The sequence below is a fragment of the Varanus komodoensis genome, unplaced genomic scaffold (assembly GCF_004798865.1).
Source record: "Varanus komodoensis strain SLA01 unplaced genomic scaffold, ASM479886v1 scaffold9, whole genome shotgun sequence".
In the NCBI taxonomy this organism is placed as follows: domain Eukaryota; kingdom Metazoa; phylum Chordata; class Lepidosauria; order Squamata; family Varanidae; genus Varanus; species Varanus komodoensis.
This window is the reverse complement of record NW_025336598.1, coordinates 22,721,991-22,741,555: the sequence shown is the minus strand read 5'-3', so window position 1 is coordinate 22,741,555 and position 19,565 is coordinate 22,721,991. Positions and strand designations below refer to the sequence as shown.

Genomic DNA, 19,565 nt, shown 5'->3' with positions numbered 1-19,565 from the left:
GCTTACCTTGCACTGAGTTTTGCATTTATATGTGGAATTAAAAATGACCCATCCATGTTTATTGATTCTGTGATACTGGTTTCATATAATCAAGGCATCATGAGATAAACAGGTGTATGAATGGGCCCTCAAACCTCCCCTGCGATATTAATATTTATTTTGCTGTGTTTACCCTTTTCAGTCTCACTGGTTTTACTTCATATGAAGTCTTTGAACTTTGCAAATCTTAAAAGACTTAAGATCTAGAAGATACTGAGAACAACATGCATTTATTACAATTTTCTGTTAACATATTTTTCATTTGGAATACATGACCCAGCTAGAGTCATCTCTGTGACAATCAGCTTATATGTATCTCTTAATTTTTCAGGTGTTCTCATGTGGGAAGTATTTACTGAGGGCAAAATGCCCTTTGAAACTAACACAAACTATGAAGTGGTGACTATGATTAGCCAAGGACACCGTCTATTTCGACCAAAGTTAGCTTCTAAGCATGTTTATGATGTGATGATGGTGTGCTGGCATGAGGTATGTGATCCCTGAAATTCAGTTTAGCTGCCAGTTAGTTGACACTGCTTTTGTTGTTTGCTAAAATGTCACATCCTCAGTAGGGATTCCTCAATATACACAATTCTTCTTTACAATTCAAAATAGCAGAGAACATTTGAAGCATAATAGCAATGACAAAAGAGTATGAAGCAAGAGAGATGGGACAATGAACATACATGCTTTAAGAGCTAAAATATAAAGCCTGTGTCTGGAAATGAAAAACTGCATTCAAACTCAAGAGTAAAAGTTGGATGATTCCTGATTCCACTTGATGAAGTAATTGATGATAAAGATACTATCCAAGATGGCAATGTGAAGCTTACACAGTTTTGGAGAACCTACAGTGTGAAGAGAAGCCTGGACCTCTTACTGTATTTAGTTGTCTGCCCAAAGTATTGTAAGGCACAATCCTATGTGAGTTTAGACAGGAAAAATGCCTACAACTCCCAGAATTCCCCCTCCAGCATGTTGGGGCATTCTGGGAATTATATGCCTTTTTTCTGTCTAAAATTAAATTGAGCCCTCGAGGAATCAAGCAAAACGTCTTAGATACATGCAAATATTAACCACTACCAAAATAAACGTGTCACTGTCAATACAGTCATTCTTATATAGTGATACCTCGGTTCACGAACACTTCAGGTCACAACCAAATTGGGTCATGAACAGACATTTTGGCAAAATTTTGCCTCTGTTTGCAAACTCCACGTCAGCTGATGTCCACGATTGTGGCCATGTTCCTGCATGAACACAAATGTGATCACGGCCATCTTCCCTGCACGAACACTCCAAACAATAACCTCCCCACCCACCATGAGGGGGAGCCATGAGGGTGCACTCATCTCGGTCGAGGCCTTCCCAGCTCCTCATCGCCGCTCCGCTTTTGAGTTGGAAGAAGGTCCCCTTGCAGGCACTCACCTGGCTCCGGGAGGGCGAGCAGGAGTGGGAGGCCGGAGAGGTGGGCATGGGACAGCTCCCCCGGCCAGGAGAGGGCCGCAAACAGGTAAAGGCTGCTTTCTGCAGGCCAAGGCAAGAACGGGGCCACAGCCTGCTGAGTGAGGTGCCTCCCACCTCTCCCTGGCACAGGGGGCAGAAGCATGGCGGCTGCTTGGTGGCGGCGGCTTGCCCTGAGAAGGCCACAGTGGAGGCATGGGAGCTATGGCCCCACTCCTGCTCTGCCTTGGCCTGTCCGCCCCCGGGCTTGGCGAGGCGGCCACGGCTTGGCCTGCAGCCTGGGGAGGTGGCTCATATTCTTGTGGTTTTAAAAAAATTACATATTTATTCATTTAAAACTTTTATATGCTGTCCTTTATGTATAACATAAAGTTATGGTTCAGAACGGGTACCACAGAAGTACCACTGTACTTCTTTCTGTGCAGTTTCCCTTAGAGAAGGATAGACAGCTGCTGAATGAGATTTGATTTGCCTTAGTCTGTTATCAATCCATAACCTCCACTCATTGCCCAGTTACAGCGTACCTTGGCTTACGAACTTAATCTGTTCCAGGACTCTGGTTGTGACCCAAATTGGTCGTGAGCCAACTCAAATTTCCCCATAAGGTTCAATGCAAATATGGTTAATCTGTTTTGTAACTGTTTTTTAATCACAAATTTGAAGTGGGCATGCTCAGGGGGGAGGTGGGTGCAATGGTGGGTGCACTGGGAGGCGGTGGGCGCGCTGGTGGGAGGCGGGTGCGATGGCGGGCGCGATCATGGGCGCAATCGGGGAGAGGCTGGTGTGATTACGATCATCACCCAATGTGGAGTTCACAACCTGAGGCAAAATTTTTCAGAAATTTCTGTTCGTGACCCGATTTGGTTTCACTGTATTTTACCTCTATAATGCTGCAATTCATATGGCAGTCTTCAACTTTGCTTGGATGAGAAATAATTGAATTGTTTCCAATTTTATGGTTTGTCTGAGTGCTACACCTGGTTACTTGGGAAAAATCTATTTATTACATCCAGTAATTTTTATTCGGCTTTAGTCCAAAGGAAACGCAGTAATTAGAAACGTTACAAAATGACATTTAACACATGCTGTTATTTTCTAGAAACCAGAAGATCGTCCAACATTTCAAGTTCTGCTGCAGATGATAGATGCTATAGCAGAAGATGGTTCCTCATGACAAGACATAACAGAAGTTCACAGTAAGGAGACAGTGTTTTCAAGATGTTGCTGCTGCACTCTCATGAAGGCACAATCCTGGGTGCTGCTTAAAATGACCACACAGAAAGAAAGCAGCAGTGCATACTATTTATCTCTAAAAGGACCTTGTGAGGTACCCAAAGTTTGCTCAGTTATTTAAGTAACTGTCTAGCGGACACCTCTAGCAGTTGCCAAAGAGAAAAAGGTGCTTCTTTAACTGAGGACAAGCTGGAACCCCCATTGATTGCAGAGCAGTGATGGAATCATATGCAAGTCTCTTCAGTCTTTTTTTTACATTCAAACACGAAGAGTGGCAGTTCATGACTTTTTGAATCATGGCCAAATACTGCCACAACAATGCTTCTGAGGCCTTCCTTAAAATTCCTTGTCTTAGAAGGGCTGGCCGCAGCTATAAATACTGTTGCTAGCTCCTGAACTTAACAGTTCTGTCTTTTTTGCTTTCTATCAGACATTGCAGAACCTATCAACCACTGGCTCAGAACTGTTCCATCTCGTGGTTAAGTTTGTGCTTTTTATCTTTTATCACAACAAAGTCTTTTTAGAGAATTTGTAAGTGGAGAATGCTAAACCTATAACCAGTTCTGTCAACAGTGCTAGTTGGTACACTGTAGCAGTTAGCTGATAGCAAAGTAAAACACAATAAAAGGTATATGGAGTACAAGAGGATAGTACCTGGGTACAAATCACATGGTTAAATAGAGATTAATGAGGGCAAAGGTGCTATGGGCCAATTACTATCTTTCAGCCTAACCTACCTCATATGGTTGTTGGGTGAATGGAGGAGAGGGAAAGATGAATGGGAGAGGGAAAGAAGTGTAGCATGAAAATGTAATAACATTATAGTGGTCTGAAAGTTGTAACTCACACAGGACATGGTGTAGTATAGACTAATATGAAAGCAGGCTTAGAATGTACTTGAATAGTATTCAGAATAAACTATAAATACATCTACATTCTGTAAATATATACATTGCACACACTTATTTATATGAAATAGGAACAGACTGTTTCCTGAAAGTTTGGGAAGCAGAGACTTCTGAATCCTTATTATGTTGCACATTGTTTGTGATATTGCACCTGTAGCAGAAGATAAGCAAGCATGCTCCAAGTTTGACTATAAATCAGAATCTTGTTGGTCAGTTTGTTGTTCTAACTCTGCAGCCAATAAAATGTGTTTCATGGCCCTAACAATGAACTATTAAGATTTCATTGTTTATTAATATTGTAATTCATTGTTAATATTGTAAGCTGTTCTGTGCTCTTTTTAGAGAAAGAGCAGGGTATAGAAATTCTAAATAATATTGTATAGCAAAATGGAGTCTAATAAATATACCTGTTTGAAATCCTGATAAAAGCTGCACCCTTGATTTTCATCTTCTGATAAGTATCTGGCAGAACAAAACTCTAGCACTCTTTATTACAGTTGCCTTTTTTAGCTTTGTTTTTATCTAATGTGACATACACTGACCAGGTTTGCATGATCATTATAGCCTGTCCTGGTATATTTAAAATGTTGAAAAAGCATTTCAAGACTTGGTACTATGCAAAAATCTAAGCTAAGGAATTTGGAATGTCTTGAAAAACTAAACTATTGGATTTGCACAGGGATGAAGGGTGTGTGAGTGAAGTACTGGGTTTGTTTCCCAGCCTCTCAGATGTTATTTCATTTTATACCGCCCAATAGCCAAAAGTCTCTCTGGTATGGAAAAAAATCTCTTTGCTCATTTTATCCTAAATAAGTATTATGCCAAGCCTATTTGAAGACACCTCTACATGCAGTGCCACAAGTAATTTCCAGACTGGTCCAGTTCTACCAGCCAGTTTCCCCTCCAGTATGGCCCCTCCTGGTATTTTGGACTGCAACCTCCTTGGGCAAAATGGTCAATAGTCAGGAATTGTGGATGTTGCAGTAGAAAACCTCTACAGGAGCTCAGATTGGGGGAAGTGGATCTATATATACCATGAGAACTAACCCAACCCCCCAGAAATACTACTAATATCTATAAAAAAGTAGGAAGACACACATTTTTATATATTTTATCAAAACAATGTATACTTTATTCCTTTTGAGCATGTTAAAAGGACAAGCTTCAAAAATCCATCAAAGTTAACATTAAATAAATTATTCAAATATGCTGAATCATAATGTGCTTAGTCAGAACTATATAATTTCTTTCCTGGATGACATGAATCCTGGATTTTCCTGCATACATAATTATGCTTCTGCGTTAAGTACAATGTTTGCTCACTTCAAACTGCACATCACTGCTGACAAATATACTAGAAGTGGGCAATCAAGATGTCCCTCTAAATGGCGAGATTGTTTTAACACAATTACACTTCCAAAATGGTAACCTGAATAAGTGCTGCATTTAATATGCACAGAAAACCAGTAATTATGGTATTTGGTGAAACAGTGTGCATAACATATAGTGGACATGGGAATGGAGCTGCCCATCCATGTTCACTTACCACTAATATATTGCATGTTTCAGAGAGAACAATTTCTATGAAAAGAAAACCCTAAACTTCAAGCAATACTTGTTTTAAAAACATGGATTAATTTGCTTATAAATTTATAAGCCTATATTTGATGCAGTGGTATTCTACAATAGTGTTCAATACTTGATAGTTCTAGTTCAACATGCCCACATTTAATGACTGAAGTCATTTGCCTGTTTACAAAACAGTTAAGAAAATTATAAGAAAATAGCAAAACCAACCGACCAGCTGCAGAGAATCACTATTATAAAGAATTCAAATGTAATTCTGTGCAAAAGCAAGTAGGAAACTTCAAAAATATTTTGCTTCAACTAATCGATGTAGCCTGAGCTATCATAGGGCTATATTCCAAAAAGCTTACAAATATCTATAATAAATTGAAAATATATTTGACGGACTTAGGAGCTTACCAGACCAAGTTTAAAAACCTAGTGGAAATGAGTCTATGAAATATCTTTTTCAAAATTGACTACATATATATGAAAGCACACAAATCTTATTTAATTCAGGTAAATCATTTTAAAGATGAGAAATTCTGACAAATACTACAAATCTACGAGACTGGTTTGAGATAGATTTATCATGACATGTACCTAGATTATTTTTTAAACCTTTCGAGAACTCAGTGACTGCATGATGCGATACTCCGTCCCAGTATCCTTCATCTGTCTCATGCAATACTTTAAGGAGACAATCCAATTGCCTCCATGACAGATGCTTGGTGGGGTTACGCATATCCAGTGCAAGGCACAACAGTAGCAATCTCTGTCATCACCACACCTCACATCCTGCATTTTCTCTAGATGCCATTTTCAGCCATCTATATTTACGGATGAGGAGGGGAGGAGGCTGAGGCATCAACTGGAAGTGGTATAAATGTAACCCAGCCACCTCTCGCAAGTCCCCCTTTTTCCCCTCCGAAGCCTAGCTGTGAGTTCAGCAAAGGGCAACAACCATGGTTCTTTCCACATCAGTTGTGAGAGCTCAGTCTTCTCAGTGCTAGTTCCAAGATCATAGGATCTTGGCACTCAGACTGTGCAGAATCCTATGGCCTTCACAGGGCGATATTGGAAGGCCATTGGCTTGCACCCCCAAAATGGAAGTTATATGCAATATTTACTTTCCTTTTTCTCCTTCCATTTTAGATGGGCATAAGGTAACCTCTAGAAAGTCTGTTTTTAGAAGGCGTGGAACACACTTTGTTTTACTTTAAATGCATACATGGAGATAAGTGGAATAAATTCTCATTTAGGAAAATTTAGGGTTATATTTTTGAAAATAGTAATAGTACAAGGTTTGTTTTCTGGATAGTTTTAATGATCAAAGAAATGAACTGGTAAGAAAAATAATACAAGTTAAACTTTCAATAAGCTAGTAAAAAGAAAAAACAAAACACACACACACACACAGCTGGATCCAAACTAGGCCATGCTTGGAACAGAGCCACTGAAATCAATGGGATGACTTAATAATGATTACCTGAAATCCCATTTATTTTAATGGGTCTATTTCTTTAGATCCAAAACATTAACAAAATTATTCACTGCTACCTGACATAGGAAAAACACATTTTTGATGAATGCACAGTTCTTTGCTAGAATGTACTTTGTTATTTTTCCTTTTGGACCTTGCCAGGTGGAACAATATAGAACTGGAACTATGCTAAAGTGTCAGCCTTTGGGAAGGTCATGATTTCCCATGTATAAATACCTTCACCAAATTACCTATAAAAGCATGTTTAATATAGTAAAAATCATAAAGTGCCATTTATGAAAATATATTACATATAATTGTATTCCTTAGCCAAAACAGCAGTCCTCCAAACAGCACAATTATCAGTGGTGTTCATATGCTGCCCGATATGGGGAATAGATGGAAACATCACCAGTAAACATACTTCCTGTCCTGTTCCACAAGCAGAGATTAGTGACTGTTTTCTATCCCACTAAGCACCATCCTGGGTCGGTGGTTGCAAGTTGCTGCTGCTTTTAAGCTAACTTTTGTCAAGTTAGCTGTTCAGGCAGCTAGGGATGACTTAATGGTGGGCGTCCCGCTGCTCAATTCCTTGACTGAACAGAGTATTGTCCTCATCACGTGCCAAGGCTGGAGCCTCCATGTTCTCCAGTAAAGTGTGATGAGCCTCGTAACCATGGACAGGTAAAACAGGCTCTTTTTTAATCGAAGATGCCAGTTGGCTCCAGTTGATGCTGACATTTTTAAAAGCATGCAGAAAGAAAATGCCAATAATTATGGTGAAGAATCCACTCAAGGTCCCAATGATATCGCCAAGCTCCAGGCTATTCCATTCCTTGAAAAGGATAACGGAGCAAATCACCACTGTAGTTGTGAAGCAGACGTAATAAATGGGCGTCACTAGAGATGTATTGAACACATCCAATGATTTGTTGAGGTAGTTAATCTGGGTACTAACGGACAGAACCAAGATGGCTGCCAAAATATAAACCAGTGGATGTCGGAAAACTGGCTTCTGATACAGCATATCTTTAATAGCAATGCCCAGTCCTTTGACGGAGGAAACTGAGAATGCACCAATTACTGAACAAATGGAGATGTAGACCAATATATTTGTCTGGCCACGCCTTGGAGCAACAACAAAAATGAGCACCAGCGAGATCACAATTATAATAGCGGCAAATGCAATGAACACTGTTCAGGAGATGGAAAGAGAGGGGAAAAAAAGCAGTCAACATAACATGAATTAAGTAATGATAAAATGTCTATTTGTTCAACTGAGCGGAATGGATCTGGAGACACATAAAGAAGAGTTCTGTTTACTGAATGACTGATATAGTAACTTCAGTATGGCAAAGGAGGGACTATGTGTGCATTTACCAATTAGAGAGCAGGAAAAGTTTTGTGTGAGAAACTTCATCTTTCACAGCCTCTAGAGGAAGCTATATGCATTCATAGGGCTATACAGTACATTTTTATTTATTTATTAAAACATTTTTATGCCGCCCCATTCGCCGAAGCCTCAGGGCGGCTTACAACAAATAAATAACGTTTTAAAATATATACATTAAAATAAATTACAAATATACAATATAAAATAAGCCGCCCTGGCCAGAAAAATTCAATAATATTAACATTTAAAATGCTGCTTGAATAAAAAGGTCTTTGCCTGGCGCCGAAAAACAAATACACATCCAGTATCTATTGTTGTAAGCCGCCCCGAGGCTTCGGCGAATGGGGCGGCATAAAAATGTTTTAATAATAAATAAATAATATTACCATTTTCCAGGTCAGTGATATATATAGACAATTTTCAGTGCTGTCTGATATCCATGCCTGACCTGACATGCTGTAGTCTGGTTCCCATCAAACTCCCAATTGCACAGTGCCTGGACGCAGGGAGGAAACAATCCTTTCACCCACTGGGAGTGCCTGCCCAAGCTCCAGGTCCACACAACATCTCATTTGGGAGGTAACACTGCCATGAAGCCTATGCATGTAGAGAAGGGCATGCAGATCCCCAAACCCACTGGTCTAATGAGGGAACAAACTGGGTACAATCAAAATATCAGTAAAGAAAACACTCAGGATACATTTACTCATTCAAAAGTAATTATCTGAATTACATACCTGGATCTTTTAGCTTTATTTCCATTTCAGCCAATGATGTGACTTGCTCCTCTTCAGGAGCATGAATTACCATCACAGTAGATCCCAAAATGCTTAATATGCATCCCAGCTTCCCATGAATATTGAGCTTTTCATCCAAAAAATAGGAAGATAATATTGCACTGTTTGGATTTTTAAAGAAAGAAGCATTAAATAGAAATAGAATGCTTCATATACAATAAACCTAGTCTGAAGTTTAGAATAGCCTGAATTAATAAGAAGCAAATTAAATACTGTACATGTTTGATTCTAGCATCTTAGAGAACATTACAGTCAGTTGAAAGAATACTACTACAGAATTGTTCTGTAACATTGTCCACCTAAAGAGGAAAGTTGGGCAATTCACTGAAATGGAAGAGAATGTGAAAGGCAAAATGGGGCAGAGGTATTGAGGAAGAAGAAAATATTTTGAGTACAACAGTGTGTATACACCTCAGGCTGCTTTAATGCTTGTTCTTACTTTTATTAGCTGCCTGGAAGTTGCTTGAAGGGTTGTGTGGATTTTTAAATTACGGTAGTGAAAAAGGGTCTATGAGAATCTGTAATCCAGCACTGGATGCAAGCTACAGAGTACTTAATATATTGGATGTTCCAGTGAACAAAACTAATTTGTACTAACCTTATAAGAACACTTAGCGCACCCAAGGGGGTTACCAAGGTTGCTGGAGCAAAGGCATATGCAGCAAAGTTTGCTGCTTCTCCAATTCCCACTGCAAAAGAAAGTAGTATTAGAGAAACTGAGCTTTTCCTAATTATGAGCACTTTGTTGTGATTGTATGTCAGTTTATTTCTCAATGCCTGTATTAATTCTAACAATGCCTTTTTGCCCTCTCGTGAGACAAAGAAACTTTGGATATTACTAGAATTAGTAGTATGAAGTTACTTTTTACCCCCAGAACAGTTCCATTTGTAAAGAACACCATCTGGTCCATTCTTGTTGGATGAATTTCAATTGTTGCGGCCTGAGGATGTGGCCAAGGGGCTTGGAGAAGTCCATCCAACCACCTGTTTACTCGACCCTTGCCCTTCTTGGCTGCTTACCAAAGCTAAGGACAGGAAGTGGTCAATGCTTCTCAGAGGGAGGGCCAGGTCCCTGACTCCTTGAAGGAGGTGGAGATCAGGTTCATCTTAAAGAGGCCACACATGGACCCAGAGGTTGCCACCAATTATAGACCGATGGCTAACATTCCGTTCTTGGGCAAGGTGCTCGAGTGGGTGATGGCTGGGCAACTCCAAGCTCCCTTGGAGGAAACTGATCATCTAGACCCATTTCAGTCTGGTTTCAGGCCTGGCTATGGGACTGAAACTACCTTGGTCGTCCTGTATGATCACCTGTGCAGGGAGAGGGACAGGGGGAGTGCATCCCTGTTGGTTCTCCTGGTCCTTTCAGCATTGACCATGGTATCCTTCTGGATAGGCTGGCCGAGTTGAGGGTTGGAGGCACTACTCTGTGTTGGTTCCACTCTTACTTGGCTGGCTGATTCCAGAAGGTGGTGCTGGGAGATTATGGCTCTGTACCATGACAGCCTGGCCATAGAGTTTCACAGGGTTCCATTTTATCTTGCATGCTCTTCAACATCTACATGAGGTTGTACATCTACCTGTACACTGATGACACCCAGCTTTACCTCTCTTCTACATCTAATCCATGTCAGGCAGTGGCTGCCCTTAACTGGTGTCTTGTCTGATGTGATGGGCTGGATGAGAGCCAATTAATTTGGCTTTCTCCATGGTGGTGCCCCAGTTGTTGAATATGTTCTTGGGAGAGGTTTGCCTGGTGCCAGCACTGTATTCTTTTCAGCGCCAGGCCAAAACCTTATTTTCCCATTATTTTTAAGACCTAATTCTTATTTTAATTGGGTTTTTATTATAGATGTGATGCTGTGCCTATGGTTGGTGGACCATCCTGAGATTTTTATGGATAGGATAGGATAGGATACGAAAGGAAGGATGTATAAAAAGTGAATGGGCTGATGGCTTTCCATGAGTCAGGTTATGATTTAAACATCAGCAACAAAAGTAGCAAAAGTTCTGTAAGATATTAACAGCAAATCTTCACATCTGAAAAGGAATCTTCATTCATTCAGCCTTGCTTTTGTTCACTCCCAAACTACAAGAAGCTATTAATCATGGGATTTACTTTTGGTTTCATTACAGCGTTAAATTCAATCTATACACGAACAGCTCTTCCTTTCCTGCTTTTCTACTATACAACCTCTAGGTGGATATGCACTATAGTGGAATAGCATGAGTATACTAGGAAAAAGAATGTGATTTTTCCTTGTTGTAATTTAAAACCTCATTTTCTCCGTTCTAAAAGAAAAAAAAAGGACGGGGGGGTTTCTCTGAAAAAAAAACAGAAGACAAAATGGAAGCTGTAATGTCATCTAAAAAAGTCTGCAAACAACTGTGAGTAAAGAATCAACACATTCTCAATAAATGCCTTGTGTAGAAAAATTCTAAAGGGGAATTCAGTCTGAAAGCCTCTACACACCAGAGAGTAAATCACATTGAATTCCACAGAACTTACTTCCCAATAGTTGTGCACAGGAATGCACTGCACTTATTAGGAAAAAGAGAATTGAGAATTTTGAATTCTAGAAGAAACTTTAAGTGTTTTCTTTGATGGATCAGGTTAACCTTTATGGTGCTTCGTAATATTATAGTTGCCACCAGAAATACTGCCACTTTTCCATCAGCTCACACACAACATGTGGACATTGCATATTTAAAGCATTGATATACCCCTGTCTGAGAAACCAGCCCAAGAAGAGTATAAACAAAAGCCTTTTCTGATCACTCTCCCCCACAAGAATACCACCACAAAACCATAGGGAACTCCTTTCCTCATGATTACCATTTGTCTCTGTGCCTTCCCACTCCGGAGCCCCCAGCTTGGGAACTACTGTTTATAACAGCCCTTTCTACTCAAGGGCAAGATAAACCTTCCAAAGTTCTGCATCACATGGAAGCCTAGAAGAGGTTTGTTACTGCAGGTGTTCAGCCCCCAACACATGTAAAGCTACAAGAACAGTGAGGGGGACATTCAGGAGAGGATATTCACCGGGTATTATTTGCGGGGAAAGAACTCAATACGGCTCTGCCATGAAGAACAGTGAGTGATGTTTACAAGTTGAGATATTTACTTCAAGAAATAAGCATTGGCCTTTGACAAGCACTTTTCAGAGGCAGCCTTATATTATCAAAAATAGAGAGGTACTTACTTGAAAGCAGCCCTGCCCACCATAACCATTCCTTCAGGTAAGAATACCCACCCTGTCCTGGAAAAAAAAATAACTATTTTCAGTCTAAATAACAGGAAGATCTTTAAATAAAGTCTTCAAGGTACATCATCTTGTTTCTCTATCTAAGAACAATGCTAGCTGGGAGATGCTAGGAATTGCAAGACTTTTTTGTCTAAACCTGGATAGGACTGCACCTTTAGCTGAATTTTGGTTGATGCCAATAAACATATTTCTATCTGGAATATTTTTAATCACTGTTTTGTAAAACAAACTCAAAAATATATTAAAATGTATACATGAGATAAAGTGCTATGATCAGTATAAGAATACTCTAGTATATTATGAAAATTGACCATCAATAAAAGTTCATTAGGTGATGATATACTTACCTCGGAGCAAGCCCCAATGAAAGTAATGAGTCACCTTTGAGTAGCCAAGTACAGGATTGTATTGTGTTTCACTTCCAACTTGTATGCATTCAAAACTGTCAGCAATTAACCCCACACCGCAAAAAAAAAAAAAAAAATCTAGCAATTGGATTATAAATTAAATTATCATTTCAATCTGGATTTTCTCATGTCTCAACAGAGTGACTATATATTTTAAGAAATTGAAAAAAGGCCCAATTAACACTTTCTTCATAAGAACTAACATACTTTTTGTCCCAATATGCCAGCATGGTTTCCTGCAAGTTTGTAATTCGATTGGTTCTCCCAAAAGGATACAATTTGGATATAATGTTTAAATTGCTCAGATTTAAAACATTAATTTTAAAACTACATGTGCTTTGAGGTTCAAGAGCTGCACACCTCAAAAAATGGAAGAAGTCTGGTTATTTTAATGATAGTAGTAATATTTCTTACCAGCTCTAGTGCATCCTTTTTCAGCTAATTGCAGAAGGCCTTTTTTTTTCAATATAAAGCTAGAACCAACAAAGATACTGGAGCCTATGGCCAAGGCCACACCTACATATAAACTGTATTTGCTTCCCATGGGAGTAGAAACACTCAGTGTTGTTTCGTTGGAGTACTTCCCAGAATAGGCAAAGAAAGAAGCTTGAAGCTCTGAAACGTTGAGGATTTGACACCATACATGATGAGAGTTTGGGCAAACCAAAGGAAACACCTCTCCTATGGGAAAAGAAATGGGTATTATTTAAAGATATCATTTCCATGTCCACAAAAGCCTCTGAAGAAATGATTCATATATTCATGGCAAATGCATCACTTGTCCCTACTCCTGATTACTGTATAGCTTCCTATTACATTAGAAGATTATAACACAGCAGTTCCCAACATAGGGAGCAACAATTTAAGTAACAGAAAGCAGTTCCACATAAATGAAAAAGAGAAAATGGTATATTACTCAATGCTTGATGATGGAAAACAAGGTCCAAATTATTGACAGATACTGCTTTAAGTATCTGGTATTTGTGTTACACCCTGTTTGCCTTGGAGCACAGGTGTGAGCTGAAGAAAATGTCTTCCTACTCTTTTGAATTTGACCAGACAAAAACAAAACAAGAATTCTAAGTTTGAAGCAGCAGGAGAAATTTGCCAAGAGGTTCCTGGCAGATACAAACAGCTTAGTCTAGGTTAGCAAAGTCTTAGACTGATAATTCTTGGGATCTATTTTATTCTGCTTCCACAATTCATCTTTAGCATGCATAGAAACATTTAAGGGCTCTGTATTTACACCACTGGTCTATTCCGCCTAGAATTGTGTAACTAGCAGTGGTGTTCCACCACAGGTATAGGCCTTGCAACACCACAGAAAGGAGAAACCTGCTTCAGATAAAACCATGAGGCGGGGAAAGAAAATAGTGGAAGGAAAAATTAGCAAACAATACTACTGCCAGATTTTTAAAAGTTATAGTTCCATGAGAGCAGTGAGGAGCACCTGGGGTCTACTTTGGACACATTCGTCATGGCTCTTCTGCTGGAAATTCTTCCCTTAGAGAAGCCAACCACTTGCATCTGGGCCCAGGGCTGGCCTAAAACATTTTCCTATCTGAGGCAAACCAGTGCATGACACCTACCCTTCACTCCCAAGCAAGATTCATAATAAAAAGGCAAAGGTAAAGGTTTCCCCATGACATTAAAGTCTAGTCAGGTCTGACTCTTGGAGGTGGTGCTCATCTCCGCTTCCTAGCCAAGGGAGCCAGCGTTTGTCTGCAGTTTCTGTGGTCATTCTGCAGTTTCTGTGGTCATTCTGCAGTTTCTGTGGTCATGTGGCCGGCATGTCTAAACACCAAAGTGCACAGAACACTATTATCTTTCCACCGAAGTGGTACTTTTTTGTCTACTTGCATGTATACGCATTTGAACTGCAAGGTTGGCAGGAGCTGGGACAGAGTACAGGAGCTCACCCCATGTGCGGATTCAAATTGTTTACCTTTTGATCAGCTAGCCCAGCAGCTCAGCAGTTTAAACCAGTGCGCCACATTTGAGGCACCATAAACACCTCTCCTCTCTGGCAGTAAAAGTGCAATAATAGTCAATTATCTAACCATTTGCTGTCCTTTTATGAAATCTCAAATCAACTGCCTGAGAAAGTTACTTCCACTCTGTGTAATGGCATAGCTGGCCCCACATGGTTCAGCAACTGATGATTCAGTAACACATACTGTTTCTGAACTACCCATAAAGTTTCAGCTATGGGGCAGTATAACATGTATAAATGAAAATAACAACAATAATAATACATATGTAGGTAAGTAACATGTACAGGGAGTATGTAATTAACAGAGGCAAAATTGCCAGAGGAACACAACAACCTGGCTTTGTTGTCTAATCTCTCTGAGTACTTGCCACCCCAATTTGAATTTTTCTCAGGCAGTGTGTATGTGTGTGCATGCAGGGGAATTACTTGGTACAGAGTAGGCGGATCCTTCATAAATATACATTCCACAAGTGGCTGCCTCTGAAGAAAGTCTTTCATTCATGAAGTCAACTTTTCGTAATAGTAAAAAGGAAACTGGAATGACACCATGTCAACTATGCAGTATTGGGGGGGCTGATAAAAAATCAGGAGACAGACAATTCCTTCATTTTGGAAATAATTTGAACACAAATAAAAGATTCACTTATTTTAGCAAATTGTAACAGATGAACATCAGCCTAAGTTCAGATGCACAGTGAAAGAACTAAAGGGATCACACAATCCAACACAGCTTGGTGAAGCATTTGAAAGCAACAGTCAAGCACTCTTCAGCTACACCTACATCTAATGATGCAACATTCGGCACTGCAGAGAGGGGAAAAATATGAAAATGTACGAGAGAAACTTAGCCACACATTCTTTGTGCACTTTGAAAAAGATGTTTTGAACCCCCACACTGAGGAAAGGCTCTGGGGAGGGGATCTGAAGTAGCCAAAAGGCTGGTGGGAAATAGTTAAGCAGCTGCTTCTCCACTCTGCAGTTTCCCCATCCAAAATGGCTTTGCATTTTTAAATTGCTGCAAATTTAACATTGCTTAAAATATTGCTAAGTTCCCTACAACACTGTTGTGGCTTTTGAGGGGAAGTCAGGCTAGAAATTCTTCTTTGAAACGAATGAACATACTATGTGTATCCAGCCCTCCTGAAGTAGAGTGCATACAAGCAGTCCCATCCCTTCCAGAAAAAGTGCATACAAAAATAAGTTCATTTTCCTGCTCCCCCGCTCCTCCATTGCCATTTGATGTACTGATAACTGAACATATCTGAAAGCTGCTGGTTGGGAGGCATCCAAGTTCTATTCAAAGTAGCCTGCATGTAGAACTATTTGCCACCAAGGGCTCAGGTTAAGGGGCAGCCGGCAGCACATATGTTTGCAGGAGCAAGATGGTTGAGTGCTAATATAATTAAGCAACAATCAGTATGATTGATTACTTGCTTTCAATCTTGCACACAAGGAAGAGGAAAGAAAAGCAAGAGAGGAGAATTAAGTAAATACTGGCTCATTTACTCACAGTGTTGACATATTTCTGATGCCTAAGTTTCATCAGATACTCTTTTCTTAACTTGATGCGATGACTACTCTCGGTTTCAAATAAAAAGCCTTGGTATGTATATAGGTGTGTGCACAGGCGTGTATATACATATGCATGTGGATAGATTTCAAGTCAAATAATATACAACAGATCAGCCTACCTTGTTCTCTTTGGTATATGTATACACTTTGCTTCCTATAAACACACATTTGTTATAACCAATTCAGCAACACCATACTAAGCGTACAGAAATGGGGCTTTAAATGGGGGGCTTACATCAAGTCAACATGGACCTTTTGTAGAACAGCAACTGCCACTATTCCAGATCAGAGATTATCACTGCTGCTGTACCTAACACCGGAAGAGCCATGCAATAAACTTCAAACTGGTTCTGTCAGTATCTGAAAGGGATTTAATTGGATTGGTGTTCAATTTATATTAGCAACAGCCATCAGTAAAAAGTTACTGAGTAATTCCAAAAGAAGGTAAGAAGGAAGTCTCATTTGACAGCTGGCAAATGTTTCGTAAGTTTTGATGGTCCAGCAATGATGCAAGTTAGGAAATACATTCTATAATCATGATGAGTAAGAAAACAGATACACCTTCATGCTATCAGTGGCATCCTACTTAACTTCCTGAACATTATCCTGACTTAGATCATACCTGTTCACCACCCAGAGAAGGAAGACTATTTAAGCTATTTGAATTCCTCACAAGAGGAACAAGAGTGGGATGTATATGTAATATAAAAATAATAGTCATCATCCCATAGTTGGTTTTAATCTTTTTTAAGCACTCAGATTCTTGAAATTGTATCTGCATTCAAGATTCTTATCTGGCCTCACTCCTGCAGAGCCTTTTTACCACAGAGAGGACCTAAGGTGGCAAATTTAATCACAGGAAATAATAACTTAATAGCTATTTTTTTAATGCCAGAGAGGCCATAGAAGAGAGGGAAAGAGTGTTATTTGCATTGGTTTGGTTAGCTTTAGTCACATGCCCTTCAATATTCATTGCATATTGCCAAGCTGAGTGTGGCACTCAAGTAAGGTAGCAGCAGATAACATGGACTGTTGCACTGTACCTCTGATAAACTGTCACACACTCCCCCCCCCCCCTTTCTGATACCTCTTCTCTTTCCATTAAGCTGAGTGGAAAGAGAAAGCCACTCTCCCTTTTGGATACTCCAGGAGTAGAATAAGGCCTGGTGAAGCGACCTTTTGTTAAGCTCAGCTTCCATACACTCCTATGCCACTACCCACATTTCTCCTCCATGGGTCTCCCTTACTCCTTCGGACAAGTACAGCCCTCGATTAGGTTTTCCCTCCGCGTCTGCTACCATTCCTCCACACACTGCCCACCCCTGAATATGCGACTTCCCCACCACTTGTCTCCATAGATGGATGGTTTCATCAGCCAGCTGTCCGCTTACTCGCAGCTGCTAAAGCTACAAGAACCCTTTAGCCTTTGGCAACTCTAAATGCCAGGAGCACATCGTATGAGGAACACTGAGAAGGTGGATGGCTCCGAGCATGTACAGAATGCCCGAACCGAACCATCATATTGCGGCTTAGGATCTGAGTCTCTAACCCCACCACTTAGGATTCTGGGTTTCTAATCAAACCTATAGCCTCCCATCAAGACTGAACCCCAACACTTTTCCCAGTGTACACTGTACGTTCTGTCCGTACTTCTCGCTGTAGAACATTAAGCACGAGAGAGAGAGAAGAGAGAGGGACTGACCTTCGCGGCACGCCTCCCGAAGCGGCACCACTTTCTGCCCCATAGCTGAGCCGGGGACTCCCACAACAGCCAAACGCCCTGTTGCAGCCCCTACGGCGTAATTTTTTTAGCCTCTCCCTCGCTTACCAGCTCTGGCCAATCCGAGCCGAGGGGCGGGCGTGAAAGGGGTGGACCCTCAACCTCCCTGCGCAAGAGCCCAGGTTCGGTCTGGGTCGGTCCATTGTGGCGTAACAGAGGCGGGTTACTCGTGTACGAGTTCCTTTCAGGGCTATTGTGGCGCGAAAGCGTTCCCAAGAAACCGTGAGGATACCTTCGATGGCTTACGTTCTGGAATTCCCTCTTATGCCTACTCTTGAGGTTCCCCACGCCTTCTGTAGTTTTCCCACTTGAGAACAACTCAGAAAGTGTATGCGTGGTCCCTTGTATTCAGCGTCTTTAGGAATGACTGTTACTCCAAGTTGTGTCCTCAGATTGCTTCTTTGATGTGACCTAACAAGTATGTTGAGCATGAGAGCCCAAAAGGTGTGGGAACGTTACTAGCGCAAGATGGAACACTGGATGTTTCTGGACGAGGTGTTTAACGCACCAAAAGAATTTTTGAGGGAGAAGACATGACCTTGCACTTGTAACTCTTCCCGTATTTTTCCATTGCTTCTTCCGTCGTTTGTTCTTACCACAAAGAATCCGTTAATGAAGAAAACGTGGCACAGCTATAGCTGCTGCCAAAAGGAGAAGTTGTAACCTTAAAAGAAGTATTCTGCACCCATGTTGGTTTTTTTAAACAGATTTCCTACAATAAGAGAACAGGCTTAACTTGAGAAGAAAGCATTTGTTTGTCTTTATAATCTCCCTATTCCTAGTACTGAGACTGAAGGTGATATACAATATTAAAGACTTGTACAATTAAAACACTGATAGTAATACACAAAAGTTATATAGTAAATATCTTAAATATTGTAAGCTGTCCTGAGATCTTGTATAATAGGATGGCATACAAAAGCTTTTAATAGTAATAATAATAGCTATGATATTAAAATGATATAAAATGACAAAACTAAAACATCAGTAAAAATTACTATAATGCTAGTTCCATGAAATTTCACAGTCCAGACTATTCTCAAAGGCCTGCTGGAACAAAAAAATTTTTGCCTGCCTCCAGAAACACAACAGGGAATGTACCAATCTAGCCTCCCAGGGAAGGGAGCGCCAGAGTTTTGGGGAAGCTTTCCAGCATGGGCCAAAAGATGGACCTCCCTGAAGAGCTTAGGGTATGGACAGAGTCATGGGAGACGAGGGTCTTTCAAATATCTTGGGCCCAAGCAGTATAGTGCTTTAAAGGTCACTTTGAACTGTGCCCAGAAACAGACTGGAGGCCAGGAATGCTGCATGCTCCCAGTAGCTGGCCCCAGTCAACAGTCTGAAGCATCTGGAGTTTCTGAACGCTCTTCGGAGGCAGTCCCTTGCAGAGCTCATTACAGTAATCTAAGAAGGATGTAACTACGGCACGTGTGTGAGGGCCAAATCAGCTGTCTCCAGGATCATCCAGGCTCAGGGTTGAATCCACCCAAGTTACAGACCTCTGTCTTCATCAGGCACATGACCCAGTCCAACCCAGGCTGAATCCCTATTCCTTAATCTTCCTTCCAACTGACCAGGAGGGCCTCTGCCTTGTCTTCAGTTTCTTTGCCCTCACCCAGTTTCTTACCGCTGACAGACACTGATTTAGTATCAAAACAGCTTCC

At 40.6% G+C, this 19,565-nt stretch overlaps 2 protein-coding genes across 7 annotated transcripts in view; one reads left to right on the top strand and one right to left on the bottom strand.

Annotated features, from left to right (window-relative positions):
- TEC (tec protein tyrosine kinase) overlaps positions 1–3,903 on the top strand; it is a 52,632-nt gene extending 48,729 nt beyond the window's left edge. For 5 of the 6 annotated variants that reach the window (XM_044418128.1, XM_044418127.1, XM_044418130.1 and 2 more), the window contains 2 exons: positions 371–528; positions 2,603–3,903. In XM_044418128.1, the coding sequence (XP_044274063.1) occupies positions 371–528; positions 2,603–2,677 (233 nt within the window). In that variant the 3' untranslated portion in view covers positions 2,678–3,903. Of the gene's footprint in view, positions 1–370; positions 529–2,602 lie in introns of those variants that run through there. The other variant, XR_006413529.1, reaches the window with a different exon arrangement.
- Positions 3,904–4,669: 766 nt separating this feature from the next.
- On the bottom strand, positions 4,670–17,895 carry NIPAL1 (NIPA like domain containing 1). Its single transcript, XM_044418462.1, has 6 exons — positions 17,824–17,895; positions 12,971–13,237; positions 12,087–12,143; positions 9,482–9,572; positions 8,824–8,984; positions 4,670–7,887 (listed from the first exon to the last, which is right to left on the bottom strand). Exons 1-6 carry the CDS (start codon positions 17,864–17,866, stop codon positions 7,256–7,258), a joined length of 1,251 nt encoding a protein of 416 aa, XP_044274397.1. The 5' UTR covers positions 17,867–17,895; the 3' UTR covers positions 4,670–7,255.
- Positions 17,896–19,565: the final 1,670 nt, after the last annotated feature.

What these genes read in the sequence shown, in the direction of transcription:
- NIPAL1 (XM_044418462.1), bottom strand. Translation starts at nt 17,866, where the DNA reads ATGGGGCAGAAAGTGGTGCCGCTTCGGGAGGCGTGCCGCGAAG. An exon ending in AAAAGGATGCACTAGAGCTG is followed by an intron (nt 12,144 to 12,970) that starts GTAAGAAATATT and finishes TTTTTTTTCCAG; the next exon opens with GACAGGGTGGGTATTCTTAC. An exon ending in GTGGGCAGGGCTGCTTTCAA is followed by an intron (nt 9,573 to 12,086) that starts GTAAGTACCTCT and finishes TTTCTTTTGCAG; the next exon opens with TGGGAATTGGAGAAGCAGCA.